The following is an 18,568-nucleotide window of genomic DNA, read 5'->3' as shown; positions in this document are numbered from 1 at the left end:
AAATGGAATGCGTACCACCTCGCACAGCAGGATTTAAGTGGCACGTGGCCTTTAGAAACAGTCACAGGCAGGAATTTATGCATTTTTCATTCTTCTTGCTCATGTAAAGGAATAAGCCTTAGTTTGATACTTTGTCATTTACAACTCAGTAAACTTGCTGTTGTTCCTATTGGACACAGAAACAACAAAACAGGACTTGTACTTCTTGCTAGAATTAAAGTCAACTGAAAGCAAAATAATGGTATTTTTATGATTACCTTCTATCTATGAAAAGTGACATTGTTTCCCTTTAGACAGTGATGCAAAATTTCCATTTGAAATATACTTTAAGGTTATACAAATAAAATATTAAATAAGTAATGCAAATGCTCTTAAGTATGTATAAGTGTTAAAAAACAAAAAAGAATGTATATATGTTAAGTAAACAAAATGATTCATGACACTTCCTGGTGGACTGACATTGTGTTCGTGCTCCACTGAAATCTTGCCTCTGATCCTCAAAAGGAGATTTGACGCCTGCCAAGCCTTCCGCTGATTGCGGGCTGCATCGCCAAGCGAATGCACTTCTCAGTCTGGATGTGGCAATTACACAACCCAGTGCTGTTCTGTTTTCTTTTCCAGTTGCTGAGTTTTATGATTCTGGGAATAGGAAGTTTGGTCAAGTAGGAATTTGAAGCAAAATGAATTAAGACTGAGAAGTTAGCCACTCATGGCTTATTAAGCGTCTGGTAGCTTTTCTTTCTACACCAGCAGCAAGCACCCTGGTGTGGACTGTGGCTAGGGATCACCCTGATGCCTGCTGGTCAAGGGAACATTTACCTGCACGCTTCTGCTTCCCTTCTCCCTTTCTGCACCCACCAGAACTCTGGCGCTACGGGCAGTACCCTAACCTTGACCTTTTCCTGTTCGCTCTTTGTCTATTCCAAGTCTCAAACCGTGGGACTCAGGCTTGATATAAAAACAGCAGGGAAAATCTGAGTATGGTTGGTAACAGAACCTAACTCTAACTAATCTTGCATTTTAACATTCTCCGATGCTTAAAATCTCCAAAGTTTGGGCTTTTCAATCTGCCCAGTTCTCCCAGCGGAGAAGGTTATTTCTTAGCTCCTATGTGAGCCATTTTGTGTCCAGAGAAAATTATTCCTGATGTCAGTAACACACAAAGGGAAATGGACTTCTGTTCTTTCCTGGACTCTTTAAGTTGGCCTAAACTTTTCTGCCATTCCTTCAGTAACATCACAGTAACAAAATGTTTTCTGAGGCGTCTCAAGCAAATTTATCACTGGTTCTGGAATGCAATTTGGATGCCAGTGAGGAGTTCAGGGTTTTATTAGCAATAGACATAGATCCTGTCCAAACTGCCGACAGACAAGTGCATGGGGACGTGACAGTAAGGCACAGTGCCTTCTGGCCACTACTGTCTTTGGGAACAAGACAGAATGGTGCATGGTAGATGTGAGGAGAACATGCTGGGCAACTGAAGTCCGTGCCATCACAATCAAATCCATTTCTCAGCCCCTTTCCTTAGTCTTGAATACCAACACCATAGCAGTGATCTCTCACTAGATAAGGAGGATCAGGAAGCTGATGGGTGTCAGGTATTGGATGCATAGATACATATTTGCAGATATGCTAGCAAACTCTACCTTTGTTCTTTTGAGTACCTCAACCTTTATTTAAAAAAAAAAACCACTAAGTTCATACAAGGTTTTATTAGTAAAACAAATAGTATCATAGCCAGTTTGGGATGTGATAGTAGAACAAGACCAGGTTGTGGAGATTTCCCAGAGAGGGCTTCTATCTTATGAGGAGTCCTCTAGTGGGAGGGAGGGAGAATGGGCCCAAAAATAAACCAAACTAGGTAGGAAAAAAACATCCAGCCAGATGCAAAGAACATTAAGAAAGAAGGAAGTGAGTAGCATTGTTTCCAGAACCTTTTTAAATTATAGTTCATTTATTTTTGCTTTGGAGTGTGAGAGGGGGAGTACCCTGCGAAGTTCATAAGAAATTTAGTGTAGCCAGAGATTCAGCTCAGTGGTGCATGTCTGCCAAGTACAAGGTCCTGAGTTTGATTCTCAGCAGAGAGAGAGAGAGGAGAGAGAGAGAGAGAGAGAGAGAGAGAGAGAGAGAGAGAGAGAGAGCATAAACTTTTGACAATAATGGACAGTAAAAAAAAAAAACCTGAAAATTGATTGTTATTCTTTTATTTGTACCCTGTGCTTTACTTCTCCCGTAGTGGTCTAATATCATTTTTAAAGCTCTCTCTTAAACTATTTTAACTTCCAAAAGCTCCAAATGCATTTAAAGGATGTTTGTCCGAGTCATTAGAAGTGCACAATTGGGACGAGGAAGAGGAGGTTGCTGGGTAAAGCACAATATGGGAAGTTAAATTTAAATATCAAATTTACCTGAATACTGTTTTTAAATATTTAATCATAACTGAATAATTTTTAGTGTAAGCATCTTCCAAATATTGCATGGGACTAATAGTACTATGAAACAGCACTGTTTATCTGAAATTTAGATTTAGTGAAGTATTTTGTCTACTTTTGCTGCCTGCATCTCACTGAAGAGGTTGCTGATAACTTAGAGAGGATATGAGATTAGTCTCTACATCACATTTGCCTCTTAAATCTCTTGGAAATCTACAATAATATTGCCATGTTGGAGACATTTAAGTAACAATATTTGTTCCATGAAAAATATTCACATCATATTAACTTCTGAAAATATGCACTTAAAGTTACACATATGTTTGAAATGTGACAAAGGATAATTTAAAAGATTATCACTGGAAGCAGTCTTTCAAATGCCACTTTTATGTAAGGAAGGCTCAGAAATCAAATTTTTACTGAAATGAATGCTATTAAAGCTACTAGTTCTTATTTAGCCTCAACTTTTGCTTACTCTTGTTTACCTTATTTTCATCATTTTGGAAAAAAGAACTAAGACTCAAAGCACTGGAAAATAATAGTTTAATAATGATAATGATAACCCTACTGGAAAAGTGGCCCCCTTTCCTTTCTTTCTTTGTGTATTCAGCAGAAACGAGGGCAACATGTGTTCTATGTAGACCTGACCTTAAGAGCCACAGAAGATGCAGGTTGGAACTCGGCTTACAGTACAGATACACCGGTGACCTGTCTGCCCGGGCACCTGCTGTGAGCAAGAGAAGACAGTGACAAAGGGGTGGCTAAAGAACTGAGGGGGCACAGGGCGCAGGACTTCCCTGGCCCAGGTGGGGTCATTGAAGGAAAGGTTGGATTTCTGTGGCAGGAGGAGGAAGCTGGGCATTCATTCCAAACCGAATAACTGCATGACCAAGATACATGCTGGCGACAGTGCGGCATGTGATGCTGAGGAAGCAGGCAGTGTGAAGTGACGGAAGTGGTGCAGCATCTAGATGGCCACAACGGCCATGGAGACTAAGTGTACATGGCATGGACATAGAGCAAGCTGGTTACTTCCTGACGGGAGGCTGTGTGCTCTACGACTCGCTGAGCTTTTCCTGGTAAATGCCCCTTGCCAAACTAGGCTTGGTCCCAGGTAAAGCCCCAAGCAAGCTAAACTCCAAACTGTGACTCCTCTGTCACTGCCTTTGCAGTTTATGACATTTCTCAGCCTCCTCTGATTTTTCTATCAGGAGTGGTTGAGAAAGACACGATAATATAATCTAAGTGCCAGCCTTCGTTTGTAGTTTTTAATTCTTTGTCATCTACAAGAAAAGGGGTCTATTTGTGGTTTCTGACTTTTGTTTGAAGGTCTGGGAGGAGTGAAGCAGCAGGCAGGTCTGGCGCTGGGCCCCACGCTGACACCTTCCCCTGTGAGCCTTGGAGGGGCTGCCTGTAACTGTCCTTTCAGGAGTGCGGGCGTGGATGTAGATTGGATCTAGTTAATTTTGTATCCTTTTGACAACTTGCTGAATTTATCTAAAGTCTTGATGAGATTATTGTGGAAAGGATGGAAGAGAAAAACAGTTAAATGTCAGCCACGTTAAGAAAGCTGTTTCATCTCCCTGGCTGCCTGAAGTGCGTGCGCACCAGTATTTAAATTTTCTAGGGATATCCACTCAACCTCTTTTTTCATCATAATCTATCCATTTCCTCAAAAACTGAAGGATTTAAATTAAGATTATGGAGACTTGAACTTTTGCTTTTAAATCAGCATCTTAAACCTCAGCATATTAAAAAAATCACCTTCTAACTGTGCTTTTTACCTTTAATCCACAACTCCTTTTTCAAGCCATACCGTTCTTGACATTTTGCCTCTACCCTTTTCCCCCATTCTTTTATATTCTTCATTCTCTTCCATCTTTTGTACAAACACACACACAATGACAAAATTTTCTGACAGCGTAATGGAACTTTCAAGGACTAAAGGGACTAGATTAGGCGTGATCTTATTAACTGAACATCTGGAATAGTTACAAACTTGCAATTTGCATTGATTCAACTGCACTGTGCTCTTGTAGATTCTATGTTGCCCTCATTATAAAATTGTGAAGAGTCAATTTATAGTTTGGAGACTTGCGATCATAGAAAAAATGGTACTAGCTTTGTCTCAAATTTTTCTCATAGTTGAGTTTCATGAGGTATTTGTTGTTTTGGTTTTAGGTTTATTAGATGTTTTCCTTCATGAAACTCGTTGTTTCTTAGATTAGTCTACAATAAGGTAGCTTTTCTGAAGAGTTTTTTTTAACTTTACATGAGAATGGCCTCCAATTCTATAAGCCTTTTCCAAAATATAGAATACATAAACTGCCATAAAGAGAAATGGGAGAAAAATGTGTGTTCATTAGCTGATCCCAAAGAAGATACAGGCCATGCAAGTAAAGGATAAACCCTTGCAAAGGGCGTGGCTGCGATGGAATCTGAGAGAAACCACATGAATTTCACTGCTTTAACCCAGACAGGCCCTGAAGTTCATAGGTAAAATGTACTGGGACAGCGTCAGGTATAGTGGGTACACAGTGGATCTTAATTGGTGTCAGCAAGCCAATTATAGGTGGTGTGAAGGTTTGTCATCTTTAATTAATATTTCTTAAGTTTTTCCAAGTTTTCCACTTGGGAATTATCTTTGTAAAACTATTCATTTTTAATGGGGTCATAGAAATTCTCTGACTCCGATTATTTTTTTAATTTCATATTTTTAAGAAGATGCTTTCTTTTTCACACATATCTACAATTTTCTTCACTGAAGTCAGAGGCAGTCATTATAAATGTCAGCCACTGACAGTACTTCATTAGGGGAGAAATTGTATCGAGAAATTTATAGGGCAGCAGACTGCATTATGCCTAACCTTTTGGACATATTAAAGCATGTCATTTCCAGTCCTGTAGCCTCTTGTTACTCATAAATAACAGATAACACTGGACACAATCAGCTGACATTTGTTAAGGTAATAAATACACTCTAAGTGCTGATGGGTCTTGCACTCCAGGATTTAAATGCAAGCAACAGAAATTTTATGTAACTTAAAAATCTCTTATGTAATTCTGTGGATTTGAAGGTTCAGTTCAACTCAGCGGACTGGAAGTGCCAGGTTCTGCTGAGTGCACTCTTAGGCCGGTGCTTTTATCATCCCTAAGCAAGACTTTTAACACAGAGAATGAAACCTGAGCTCACACAGTTCCTTTTAGTTTAGAATTTGAAAGAAAAAACTTGCCTGGGTTTCTTTTCTCTAATCTGATCAGACAGGGGTAGGGGGACAGATTTTTGCATTCTCTGATCTACTCTCAATACTGCTTAAGGAGCTTCTTTTGAGGTGCCATTACACAAAAGTGGGCACTGTGCCCATTGGTGGTGCCCTGAGATACTGTTTCTTCTGCCTGTGGGGGCCAATCATGCCTGGGCCCATACTCTTGGACATAACCTGAATTCTACCTGTTCTATGAGGTAGTGGCCACTGCTGCAGAGGAGGGGACCATCAAAATTTCCCTCTTCATGCCAGGTTTAATAAAATGACTCAGGCATCCTTCTAGTACCTTTGGTGCTAGCAAATTGGATTAAGTTTTCAGTCGTATGTGATGCTTTTTTCACTTACTAATAGCAAGTGTGAGGTTTGATTGTTGTTTCAAGTAAAACAGTTTTTCTTTGTGAGAGCATGACACCAAGTATGGAAATTAAGGACTAAGGACTCATTCTTCAGACAGCAGGAAGTTGGGTGCATTTATTTGTTACAAATTTCATCAGTCATTTTAGAAGTCTGGGCTGCCACTGCCTCAGTGGTGTACGAGGTTGGACAACTGGGCTAAAAGCCTAGATGCACTGTCTAGAATATTATCGATGTCACTGATTCAGTGCTTCTCAAGCTTTGGTGAACATAAGACTTTGCTGAAGGCCTTATTAAAAGGCCAAAGATTCTGAGGCCGGTCTAGATAATACTTAAGGATTTGTTGTTTCTAACAGCCTCCCTGTAAAACTAATGGTGAGTGGCACTGACTAAAGACACTTTCCATGTTGCTGACAGGCTCTTAGGAAGCTTAATAGTCAGGATCTTGCTTTATATATTTTTATATCCTCAGCTTTCTATTCTTGACTAACACAATAGAGCCCTACAAAGAGTTGCTTTAAAGTAATCTATCTGAGACACTGTTTCAGGTGGGCAATTTATCAGAGATTCTAGAAATACAGCCCTTTTGTTATTAAGTATCAACATGTTTCCTGCACAGTTCCATCTGCTTTCCATGCATTCATTTGTTTAGCCTGTTTTATCCTTCCACCAACACTCCTGGCATACTCAGTTCAGCTGGGGTTACAGACCGAGTGACATGCCCAAGTTCCCACAGCCAAGGTTCAAATCAAGGACTGTACAATCTCAAAGCTTGTGTTCCTCAGCAGTAACATCCAGCCTCATCTTTGACCTGAACCTCATGCATTGTAATTCTGGCTAGTTTAAGTTGGCAATTTCAGTTCTGTTAACACATGTTGCATCCTATTTGTTTTATGTTTGTTTTGTATGGCAAAAGCACTGCAAATAATCCAAACAGTTATCTGAATTCCAAACTGTTACTTGGGTTTAACAATTTTATGAGAAGATCTATTATCTCATTGTGTAGCTTTTTAAATGCTTTGTGAGAGAGCAAACGAAGATAGGACCAGGAAATTGAAAACAGCAATATTTTGTCTGGCTTTAGACATCATTCAGATGTTGAGTTTTCCATCTCATTTAGGAAAGAGTTTAAAAAAAAAAAAAAAACCCTATGGCTAGGAAAATTTGCAAATCGTTGCTAATGTAAAGTACGAATTACCTTTACAAGGACAGTAAGCTTTTGAAGCTGGAAACACAGAGCAACCTTCCAGGGCAGGGATTATAAAATGTGTCCTGTTCTAATTCTAATTCTAATTCTAATCAAGACACCAATCCAGGCTCTGGATCCACATTCTCACTGGCAACACCAGGTCTAAAACAGTGCAGCCACAGAGGGTCAGCGAGCCAAAGACAGGGAAGCTCTTTTTAAAAAACATGAAACGCCATGAGTTTCACGCTCATTCTCCCTTGTCTCCGTGTGATGCATCCCAACCAAAACTGCGTCCCTTTCAGAGGTGCTAGAACTGGAAGTGGATTCCTCTGCAGACAGTCACAGTAAGCATTATTCAGTGTGCGTGTTTTTCAGTCACTTCTGAATTGAGGATCTTAAACTGCCAGACCTAGGAAGCTGCCTCTACTTCGACATAATTAGTCACTAACTTTAATCTTAAAGTCCATGTTCTCTCCTGGTACCTAATCTTTAAACAGCCAGCGGGTAGAAAAGTTAAAAATCAAAGGAAAAGGAAAGTTTGAGCCCATTTCCCTGGCTGCTGGCGGTTCCCTTTATTCCTACCATCTGGTTCACATTATGCAGTAAGACAAGAAGGCTGCTTCCTGCCGAGATAACCGCAGCCAGCTCCCATTTCGCTCTCAGTGTGGTCATCTCCATCGGCCAGGGTGTGGCTTCGAGAATAAATTGGCCCCAGTTTGGGGTTTTGCCCCGTTTATTTTCTCCTCCTCTTCAGTAGCGATTACAGTGGGCCCTGTGTGGTCAGCCTGGTGAGGCTTGGCTCGCGATTCCTTCATTCATTCACAGTGCCTTGCCGGGCTGTGAGACTGGCATTTTATTGCAAGAAGATTTTCAAGCAAGAAAAATTGGGTTGTTAGATCCCATTCACCCGAGTTGTTATGAGGATTTCAAGGAAATTGCATGAGTCTATTTTTAGGGTCTCCTACTCTGGGGCTTTTCTTGGTATTTTGCCATCTTTCTTAGCTCTCAGACCCAACATAAACCTTCTCCAGCTCCGTGGTGGAGGAAGTGTCCATCCTCCTTTTTTGCCTTCGCATGTTTCTCTAAAGACACAGAGAGGCTTTGTTGTCTTTGTGGTCATCGGGTCCGCTTTACACAGATGCCTATTAATCATGTCGCTGTGGAGACAGACGTATCCATCATATCTCGGCAGCCCGGAGCGGCCAGGCAGTGAGCAGAGCTGAGAGGCTCATGTGCGCGCTTAACTGTTTCAAGTTGCTGGCTCCTGGCTCTACGCGTTTAGAGAGGTATTCAGGTAGGGGTGAGAGCACCCTGCCTTGGTATTTGGCTCAGTAGGTGCATTTTATACATCTGTTTGTTTTGCTTCATATAGGACAGAAAACATCTTCTGGACACTTCCGTAAGGAGCAGAGGGCAAGTATACTTGAAGATTGAGAGTGTTAATTGTAAAAAACAGTAGCACACTAGCTCTGCTTCTGAAACAAAGATACTGCCTCTTGAGCCAGTAATTTTTTATAATTTCTTCAATGTGGAGCCCAGCAGGCTCAAAGTCAGCTTTCTCAGGCACGGAGGTGCTTGAAACTATAGGTAAATTAGGTGAGAACTTTTCTTCCAAAACTAACAGATCTTCCAAAAATCTTGTTTTAGTCACTTAAGACTGTTTGTAACCATCCTAATACTGTTTCTGGCTGACATTTTTCCTCTCCCTGTTACTGATTCATTTATGTGTTGTTCTGTTCCTGGCTTAGTAGACACTTCCTGAGCCTCTTTCTGCTGGGCATTCAGTAGTGAGTCCTTCTCCCTCAGAGCAGCCCAGGTGAAGGAATCTCAAGATGGTACCTGACAAGCGGGTAGGAGCTATGGGGATATTTGTAGAAGGAAGTGCTCACCTGATCTGAGAAATTGAAAGAGGCTTCTTCGGAAGCTGAGGCCTGGAGGGATATGGGCTAATGTGCAGTTCCGGTGGCCCCGGAAGCAGGCAGGAGCTCAGCAGGATGGCTCCTAACCTGTACGTGTAAGAGACCAGAAGGTAGTAAGCACCATTCTCTGTGTCCTTCACTGCCCTTGCTTTTGCTGGTCTCCCCAGCAGCCCGTTGGTTTCGTTGCTTTGTCTGCTCTTGTTGAAATCCTATGCATCTTTAAGGCTTAGCTCAAACTCTACTGGGAAATTTTACCCCAGTCACTGAGGTAGAAATGCAACATATTTCATCACACTTCCTCACTTTGGAGGGAGCTGTGAGCAGGCAGCTCTCTTACGGTTTGGGCATCACTCCCCTTTGTTACTGCCAGCATCTGGCACAGTGGTTTAGTGTGCTCAGTAAATGTTTGCTAAGGGCAGCTCCAAAGATGCTTGGAACCAAAAGGCTTGACATACCAGGAGAATAATAACAAAGACACTGAGAGAATCACAGCCTTGTGTTAGGAGACAGCATCATTTGGAAACTAACTGGTCCAGAACCTGGTGCTGGCCCTCTGAGTATGCACTAACTAAGCAGGTACAGTTCTCTATGCAGGGCTGCCTGAAGCCACACTGTTTTAAATAAAGAATTTGGGGTTTGATCTTGCAGAATTCATTAGTAATTTCATCAAAGTAAAATTTGGAACTGTATCAGACTTCCTCATAAAATTCATAGTTTTTGTTTTGAATTATGTGTTGCAGGGCTTCAAGGGCAGAGTTGTGCATAATATTTTCTCTGCTTTGGCCTCTGAAGATCTTCAGACTACCTTCCTGAGGCCTCCTGACAGCATCTGAAAATTCTCACCTAGGGGAGAAAATGCATTGGATATTCTATCCTTTCTCACTTCTGCCAATTTAAGGCATGATTTCAGAGAAATGCCTAAGCCATTGCACGCCTTGCTTCCTGCACAGGAAGGCAGAAAGAATAATCATTTAGCACCTCATGACTAGTGAGAAATAGCTGGCGGTTAATGAATCAATGCAAAGGATTTTTCAGATACTGTTTTCATTACTAATGCCCCATACTCAGTTGGTGAGAGCAGAAGGCCCAGGGGTGGCAAAGGAAGGCATTTGAACTCCCCAGGGCAGGGAAGCCTCCTCTGACTGTTCCCACTGCAGTGGGGGACATTAAGCAACAGAACAAAGTGTCTCACAGAAGCTTTCCACTCACCAAGGGCTTCTTGTAGAGCCTGAGGCAAAGGCCACCCAAACCTCCTAGCCAATTGCCTTTTGCCTTTTGCAAAGATGCATTTGTTTCAAATTTTTCAATTCTACCAGAGCACTCTCGTTATTACATGTAACCACTTACCTTCTTTTGATCTTTTGGAATTATCCTAGAGCTAATTTAGTTTCATTTTTAAAGTAGTTTCTTATTTTTGAATAAATACTGAGTGCTTTCATAATTTATTTTTGCCCAATGCATAGTACTATTAAAATTCTATGGCATGATTAGAGATATAATTCCTTTATGACAGCAAAAACAAGATTACACTCACTTCTAAGCATTTACAAGTGCATTTAGTGTCTGTACAATATATTGAAAATCCATGTATTCAACCATCATTTATTTAGCTGCACTGTTAATCAGTGGTGTGGATGGTTAGAAATATAAATACAAATACTTGTGTCCAACTTTCAAGGAGCTGTCTGTAGGATTATTGCTCCACGTGGAATCATAATTACTGTGTTTTATTCAATAATTTTTAATTACAGTATTTCAATCTAAGACCTGTAGGCAACCCTGAAACAAAAGTATTCTTTGATGTTGTCTCAGCATCTCTTCTCTCTGACCACACGTGGGCAGATAAAAACTTTCACCCCTGTGAGATCACTAGCTGATAGAAACAGCTAGAGCAACTGTGACTGTCCCCTAGCAGCCAACACTTACCTTGATGACTTCTTTTGACCACTAAAGTTGACCAGCAAACTCCAACATTTAATTGCTTTCCTATTTATTTCATTTGATTCTTCTAACACCCAGTAAGGCAGAAAGATTGTATTACCCCCATATTACAGATTAAAACTGAGGCCCAAAGTTGTCCCTGGCCAAAAAGTCACGCAGTTTGAAATAGGAGCTTGGGACCCAAGGTTCTCAGGTCTCCCAGTGGTGGCTTTGGGCATTTTTCCTGAGGCTCTTAAGTAAGCCTGCTGTGTTCCATCCTTCACCATGGCCAGGCCAGAGGCAATTTGATCCTTTTCTCTTTTTACATGATGTGAGCAGAGAGTTTCACATTTGGAAAGTGGTTCTAAGAATAAGGTTTGCCTTTTTCACTGCATTTTCAATTTAATCTCTGGTCTCTTTCCAAGTTGGGGGACACAGAGGTTATTCTGAATTCTCACAAGCAAACGAAGAAGTCCCCTGCCTGTGAGTCTATAAGATGAAGAGATACAGAGCTGGTTTTTAAGGGCAATATTTACATAACAAAATGAGCTAGAAAAAACTATCTGAGACACCATCTTCCTGAAAGGTCCGATTCTCCCTGACTTGTTAACAACTAAAAACCTGAACTCCAATGTCATCCACTAGAATATTTTCCCAGTGAAAGGGCGAGAGGTTTCCAGGAGTCTAAGGTAGCTAAAGAACTTCAGGCATGAAAGAAGAACGGTGTGTGGGAGCTGAAAGGTTAGAAAGCAGTGGGTTCATCTGAAAACTTAGCTGTTTTCCAGTGAAACAAATGCATAGCTCTAGCCTCGTTGTGTCATGAAAGGCTTGGTGTGCTCAGCTGCCTGCCAGGAGCCGAGGTTAAGAGGCGAGGCCGCCGCACAAACAGAAATTTCTTGCTGTAAGCTAAGTGACAGAAGATGGGGGACCATCTCATCCTACAAGGCCATCTTCCTACAAGGCTCTTTAGGGGCAGTCTATGTAGAAGATTGGTGATCACAGATGGGTGGACACCTTCATTTAGGTGGAGGTGTGGCCAAACCACATACGTCCGCTTCGAATCACCTAATCGTGAGATAGATATTGTTCGGTTTTGCACGTCTCAAGAACCATGATCATTAATTTCCTTTGACCATTCTTGCCGCTGTTTACTCACATGGAATTCCTGGATATATTGCACAATAGACTGGTTGATTGCCCAACATGAAAAAAATTACTTGATTTTGGAAGACAAGTCAGGTGGGATTTAGATAGGGAGTCAGCGTGAAATCTAAAATGGCAATTTGAATTGTAGAGTATCAAAGTCAGGTGTAGATAGTGCCCTATAATACCTAAACATATTTGAGGAAGATATGCTTGGAAATAATTGTCTGAAAGTGTGCTGTGAAATATTCATTGCCATGAAAAGTTGTACATATTCCCTCCCTGGTTGCCTACCTACCAGTATTGAGCCCACTGAGATCACCAACTCAATAAGAGAAATAAAATCCGTTTTATTTCCAGGCGCATTCATGTGTAGGTGGTAAAAAAAGAGGTTCAATAGAACCCACATACAATCAAAACTGAAGGAAAATGAATTGCTATTCGCATAACAAAAAGGAAATGCAAATTTTAGGAAGAATTTTTTTCTTTAGCACATTTTCTTGGCTGACAAATATGTTTTTAAAACATATTTGATTGCAAGATATCCCACTGTGTAGAGAGTGGTACACACAAAAGGTGTGAGTTAGTGGATTTTTGCTTCTTGCTTTCTGCCTCTTAAAAGATGATGAAGATAAATACGGAAATATTGGGAAAGTGTCATGTTTGGGAATTATTCAGCATCTTACCACCTTAAACACTTTCCTTAGGGTGACTGCCTTTCATCACCAAGGGTATTTGTTTAATCACAGAATGTTTCTTCTCAAGAGACTTTGCTGCTTCTATTTATGCCACCTGAAGTCACAGTCCTTTGTCACAGGAAAATCATTTCTACAGCAACCAAACTTATTGTCACAATTGCGAGAAGAATCCTTTAGAGAAAAGAATTCAATCTTCAGGCCAACGTTTCTGGGTTTTAAAACCATCTCTCCAGTAATCAAAATATTTTAGCAAGAACCCCCCACAATAAAGCTGCATTTCTTCAAGGTCTCAGCTGTGACATTAAAGAAAAACCTTTTTTTTTTTTTTTTCCTTTTTTTCCAGCAGAAGCTTAAGGGTTGCATGTTGTGAATTTGGGATTGCATAGAGAATTTTTTTTCTTTTTTTTTTTTAATTTCATTTCATTCTGATTCCATGCCACTGATACCTGCCAGTATAATGCATTAAACATGTTCCAGACAGAGTTGATTTAGTAGATGACAGATGTGTCTCCTGAGACTGAAGAAGGTACATTTTCTGTCTTGCTATCATTTCCATAATAGGAACAATATTTACATTTCCTCAGCCCATGCAGTGCTTCTAACGTATTCATGTTCTTTCAGTCTCCAGAGGCAGGAATTGGGTTTTTTGAGACTTTTTTTTTAGCTACTGCATCAAGCACTTAGCATCTGACAATTGTGATCCATATTCTCACTTGGTATTAAAAATAAAATCTTCAGTGTTTGCATTTGATTAGCATTGCTCAGCCTGGTGGCAGACTAGGCAGGAACAGGAGAGCAGCTTTTTTCAGAAGTGCACCATCTTGGTTAATATAGTATAAGACTGTAGATGGGTGTAACCACGTAGTTTATATTAAACTGAAAGGATCAACTCTCCTGAAGAACCTCAGAGTGCAAGGAAACTGTAAGCATTATAATGGGGCTTGGCATTTTTTAAATCCACTAACTGGTGAAGCCCAAATGGTCTTTTTTCCCTGTTATCTCAATCGTAATATTCCATTCAAATATTCAGCATATATACAACCTGAAATTTGGGGATGCAATCTGTGTGCTTTATCTCTTTTGTTTTGCTACAAATGACATATACCTTCTATTCCCTAGTTCTTTGAAAAGCACTTTTCTCCAGACAGAGACTTGGTGCTACAAGAAGTCATCAGAAAGGAGCCCAGCTGCAAGCCTGGATTGCTGTGTGATTTGTCCATTTAACATGCATACCATTGTATCTTCCTCCAGATACAAACTACCTCAGTTGCTCTAATGTATAAGGGGAGACAGAAAAGAGACAGATTTTGTCAACTAAAACCTGCCGTGTTCCATGGAGTGTAGCTAGCTAGAAAAACCCTGTACTTGGAGAGTGTGATAAACACAAATAGGCAACAAAGGAATTCAGTTTGCATAGGCAAGACCAAGAGGGGAGGGTTGATTAGTTAAATGTTTGGCAAGCTGCACCCTGAAGAGGTGCCACGGTCACTCACTATTCTTACCAATGCCCAGGGTAAATGCCAAGCAACAGTAAGCCTCACAGTGCACTCTCATTTCTGAACACCTTATGCAATATCTGTTGCAGGAGTGATTCGGGAAAGTTACCTCAAAGGACATGACCAGCTTGTTCCTGTCACCCTGTTGGCCATTGCGGTGATTCTGGCTTTTGTCATGGGGGCTGTTTTCTCGGGTATCATCGTGTACTGCGTCTGCGATCACCGGCGCAAGGACGTGGCAGTCGTGCAGCGCAAGGAGAAAGAGCTCGCCCACTCACGCCGGGGATCCATGAGCAGCGTCACCAAGCTCAGTGGCCTCTTTGGGGACACTCAGTCCAAAGACCCAAAGCCGGAGGCCATCCTCACACCCCTCATGCACAACGGCAAGCTCGCCACTCCCAGCAACACGGCCAAGATGCTCATTAAGGCTGACCAGCACCACATGGACCTGACGGCCTTGCCCACGCCGGAGTCCACCCCGACCCTGCAGCAGAAGCGGAAGCCCAGGCGCGGCAGCCGCGAGTGGGAAAGAAACCAGAACCTCATCAATGCCTGCACGAAGGACATGCCCCCCATGGGTTCCCCTGTGATCCCCACAGACCTGCCCCTCCGGGCCTCCCCTAGCCACATCCCCAGCGTGGTGGTCTTGCCCATCACACAGCAGGGCTACCAGCATGAGTACGTGGAGCAGCCCAAAATAAGTGAGGTGGCCCAAATGGCACTGGAGGACCAGGCCGCCACCCTAGAATATAAGACCATCAAGGAGCATCTCAGCAGCAAGAGTCCCAATCACGGGGTGAATCTCGTGGAGAACCTGGACAGCTTGCCCCCCAAAGTTCCCCAACGCGAGGCCTCCCTGGGCCCTCCTGGAGCCTCCCTGTCTCAGAATGGCCTGAGCAAGCGTCTGGAAATGCATCACTCCTCTTCCTATGGGCTTGACTATAAGAGGAGCTACCCCACGAACTCGCTCACGAGAAGCCACCAGGCCACCACTCTCAAAAGAAACAATACTAACTCCTCCAATTCCTCCCACCTGTCCCGGAACCAGAGCTTTGGCAGGGGAGACAACCCGCCCCCCGCCCCACAGAGGGTGGATTCTATCCAGGTGCACAGCCCTCAGCCCTCCAGCCAGGCTGTGACTGTCTCCAGGCAGCCCAGCCTCAACGCCTACAACTCACTGACAAGGTCGGGGCTGAAGCGCACACCCTCGCTAAAGCCGGACGTACCCCCTAAACCTTCCTTTGCTCCCCTTTCCACATCCATGAAGCCCAATGACGCATGTACATAATGCCAGGGGGAGGGGTCAGGAGTCGAACCAGCAGGCAAGGCGAGTCATCCGCTCAGCTCAGCGAGGTTCTCACCCGCCTGGAGCACACATCAGATCCAGATGGCCTAGGACAGCGCTGAGGACATGCATCCTCCTCTCTGGGACACCGGGGTACTCCCCAAATCGGGCCACGCAGTTTGGTGAAGGTCTGCAACAGGGGGACTCGCCTCCATTCTCTTTCTTCACTCACCCCCACACCCTACAGCAGGTCGGACCCACGAGAGACTTCGGTTATCATCACAAACATGAGCCAAAAGCACATACCCACTCCACTTCCCGTGCACGCGCGCGCGCGCACACACACACACACACACACACACACACACACACACACACACATGTGAACAGCAACCACAGCATTCTGTCCATGACTGCACGAAGTGCTGCCCGACTGGGCTAGCCTCCCAAACTGCAAAACACAGGACACATTTTTTTTTTTAAAGTCATGAAAATTTAAAAGACAAAAAAAGAATTCATTGATAATTCTAACTCAGACTTTAACAATGGCAGAAGTTTACTACGCACAGATACTGTGAAATGCCCACCAGTGTTACAGCTTCCTGTTAACAGCAGATCATTGCCATGTCGGGCAACTTATGTCATAGATTTCTGCTCCTCCTCTTTTAATGAAATAACGTGACCGTTAACGCAAGTAACTCTTTATTTATTGTTCACTTGTTTTTCTTTAAGGAAAGGACTCTTCCATATATCCTCCTATGGACAGCTCTTTTGAAGCCCCTTGAAAGTTAAAACTATTTAACGTGAAATCCATTAACTGGAATAATTGAGTTTCTTTATTTTTACAATAAATTCACTGAGTAAATAAGTCAAAGCTGGAATTCTGAGCTTTGTTTGGTTGGATTGTCTGGTCTGTAGCTGAAGCGAAGAGTTAGGAGGGGAATATTTATTTAAAGCTACCAGTTAATTTGTGGATCAGGTCTCCGGCCTGTAAAATGCAAAACATTAATTAAGTTTGAAAGTCCTTCCAGATGCCATCTACTAGAGCAACCAGGACGGAAACGTCCAGAACGGCACATCCATTGGGGCCAGCGTGGCTTTTTCACTGGTTGCTACCTTTTGTGCAGGCACCAGCTTGCAATCCGCCATCTCATTTCACCCTGCATGTAAGACCGCAAAATAAATCCACCAACGGTGTTAAGTCATTAATATGCTGGCTGCTACCTTGCATAAATTCATGGTTTGATCACACAGGTTTTTCGTGGGTTACATCTGTGAATAGCCTGTTTTCCACATGTAAATTTGTGCCTTACACCCTGAGTTGTGTACACTTGTGAACTGTTGCTATGATCAGCTTTTCCTTTCTTCTGAAATAAATGCAGATATTTATTGAATCCTCCCTCCTCCATACTCTCACTCCAGCCCTCTGGAAGATTAGAGTCAAGCAGATAGAAGAATGCAGTGGTGATGCTTGGAACGCAGCAGCCTGGGAATGTCAGGTGGAACCACATCCTCCATTTCACACTGCCTTCTAGCTGTGCCAACCTGACCACCCTTTGGCTGTGCCTCCAAGCCGCACCCCAGTGTGGTGGGTGGTGACCCCCTTCCTCCAGAGCTTTCTTTGTCCCTAACATTCTCAGTCATCTCAGTGTGGTGACATCCTCATTAGCAAGCAGAAAAGGGACTAAAGCCCCAATCCTTTCTGCTGTGTCCACTGGCTGCAAAACACACCGTGTGTGGCTGGCACCTGGGAGCCATCTCTGAAGCTGAGCGTGGGCTCGGCACACTCGTGCAGTGCATGCCAAAAGACAATGTGGAGGTAGACACGGGCGGGCTGGTCCCTGCTGTGACTAATGATAACTCAGAGTGCAAAGCTGACCACCACGGTGTGGCAAAAACATTGACTGGGGCAAAAGGGGGTTTTTTTCTTAACTTTTTAAAATTTCTTTATCCTTTTATTATTGTTTGTAAAGGGTTAGGAGAGAATGGCCTGTAGTACTCTCCCCTTGGCTTTCCTTTGTTGGAGCACATGGAAGGGACTTTGATTTACTTTATCACCAACAAAAGAAAGGTCAGCGTACTGTAAACTGTGAGTATTGTTGTTGGTTGTTAGTGGGTTTTTTTCTTTCTTTTTTTTTTTTTTTAAAAAGTTAAACAATATATTTGGTGGTTGCTTTGCCTCTTTATTTCCAGTGTGATCTTCTGGGTTTAGTTTTGTCTTTAAAAATAAAAATTAAAAAAAAAAAAAAAGAACTTCAGAAAAAGACCGACAAGGACAGTTTTCATGTTTAGCGCATTCACCTGGAGCTTTGAGCACGCGTCTCAGGATGGGGATGCAGCCGTGGCCCCGAGAGCCCCTTGTGGTCTTACTGGGGTAGACTGTTGTTAGGTTTCGTTTTGTTTTTCAGTGGAGTCAGTATTCACATCCCAGAAGCTCTAGACATTGATACCATCAGTTCTTTTCTAGAAACTGAAATGTTGTTTTCCCCCTCGCCACTTCTTCACAAATGCAGAAGTGAGGAAGGGGTGGACCTTTGTCACCCTGCCACCTTCTCCTCTGTGCTCCCGGGAGTCCTGATGGTGCAGTGCCCACTCAGGGGCAGTCCTGTGCCTGCATCAGTGGACATCACTGCCCAGCTGTGTTAAGGAGACCTGTGTCCAAATGTGCGTCCCACTTCCTGCATCCCACAGTCCGCCCCTAGTAGTGTCCACCAGTGCCCACGTGTATGGAGCTGGTCTTCGGCATCGAAGTGTTTTATCCCTGTCTTTTCCCCACGGTGTGTGGGGGAAGGTCCACGAACCCAAGTGTGCCTTTGCTTTCCCCCTTGCTAGACACTGTAGATGCAACCAACTCAGATTTATATTT

At 42.8% G+C, this 18,568-nt stretch overlaps 1 protein-coding gene across 4 annotated transcripts in view; it reads left to right on the top strand.

Moving 5' to 3' along the window:
* The window catches only part of Sema6a (semaphorin 6A), a 120,874-nt gene extending 103,778 nt beyond the window's left edge, over window positions 1-17,096 (top strand). For all 4 annotated transcript variants that reach the window (XM_023566491.2, XM_005005198.4, XM_003473280.5 and 1 more), the window contains one exon: window positions 14,507-17,096. In XM_023566491.2, the coding sequence (XP_023422259.2) occupies window positions 14,507-15,705 (1,199 nt within the window). In that variant the 3' untranslated portion in view covers window positions 15,706-17,096. The remainder of the gene's footprint in view (window positions 1-14,506) is intronic.
* Window positions 17,097-18,568: the final 1,472 nt, after the last annotated feature.

This window comes from Cavia porcellus, unplaced genomic scaffold (genome assembly GCF_034190915.1).
Source record: "Cavia porcellus strain 051 isolate PalLab524CR breed Dunkin Hartley unplaced genomic scaffold, mCavPor4.1 scaffold_19, whole genome shotgun sequence".
In the NCBI taxonomy this organism is placed as follows: Eukaryota; Metazoa; Chordata; class Mammalia; order Rodentia; family Caviidae; genus Cavia; species Cavia porcellus.
Note: the sequence above shows the minus strand (reverse complement) of the source record. Positions and strands in the feature narration are given on the sequence as shown.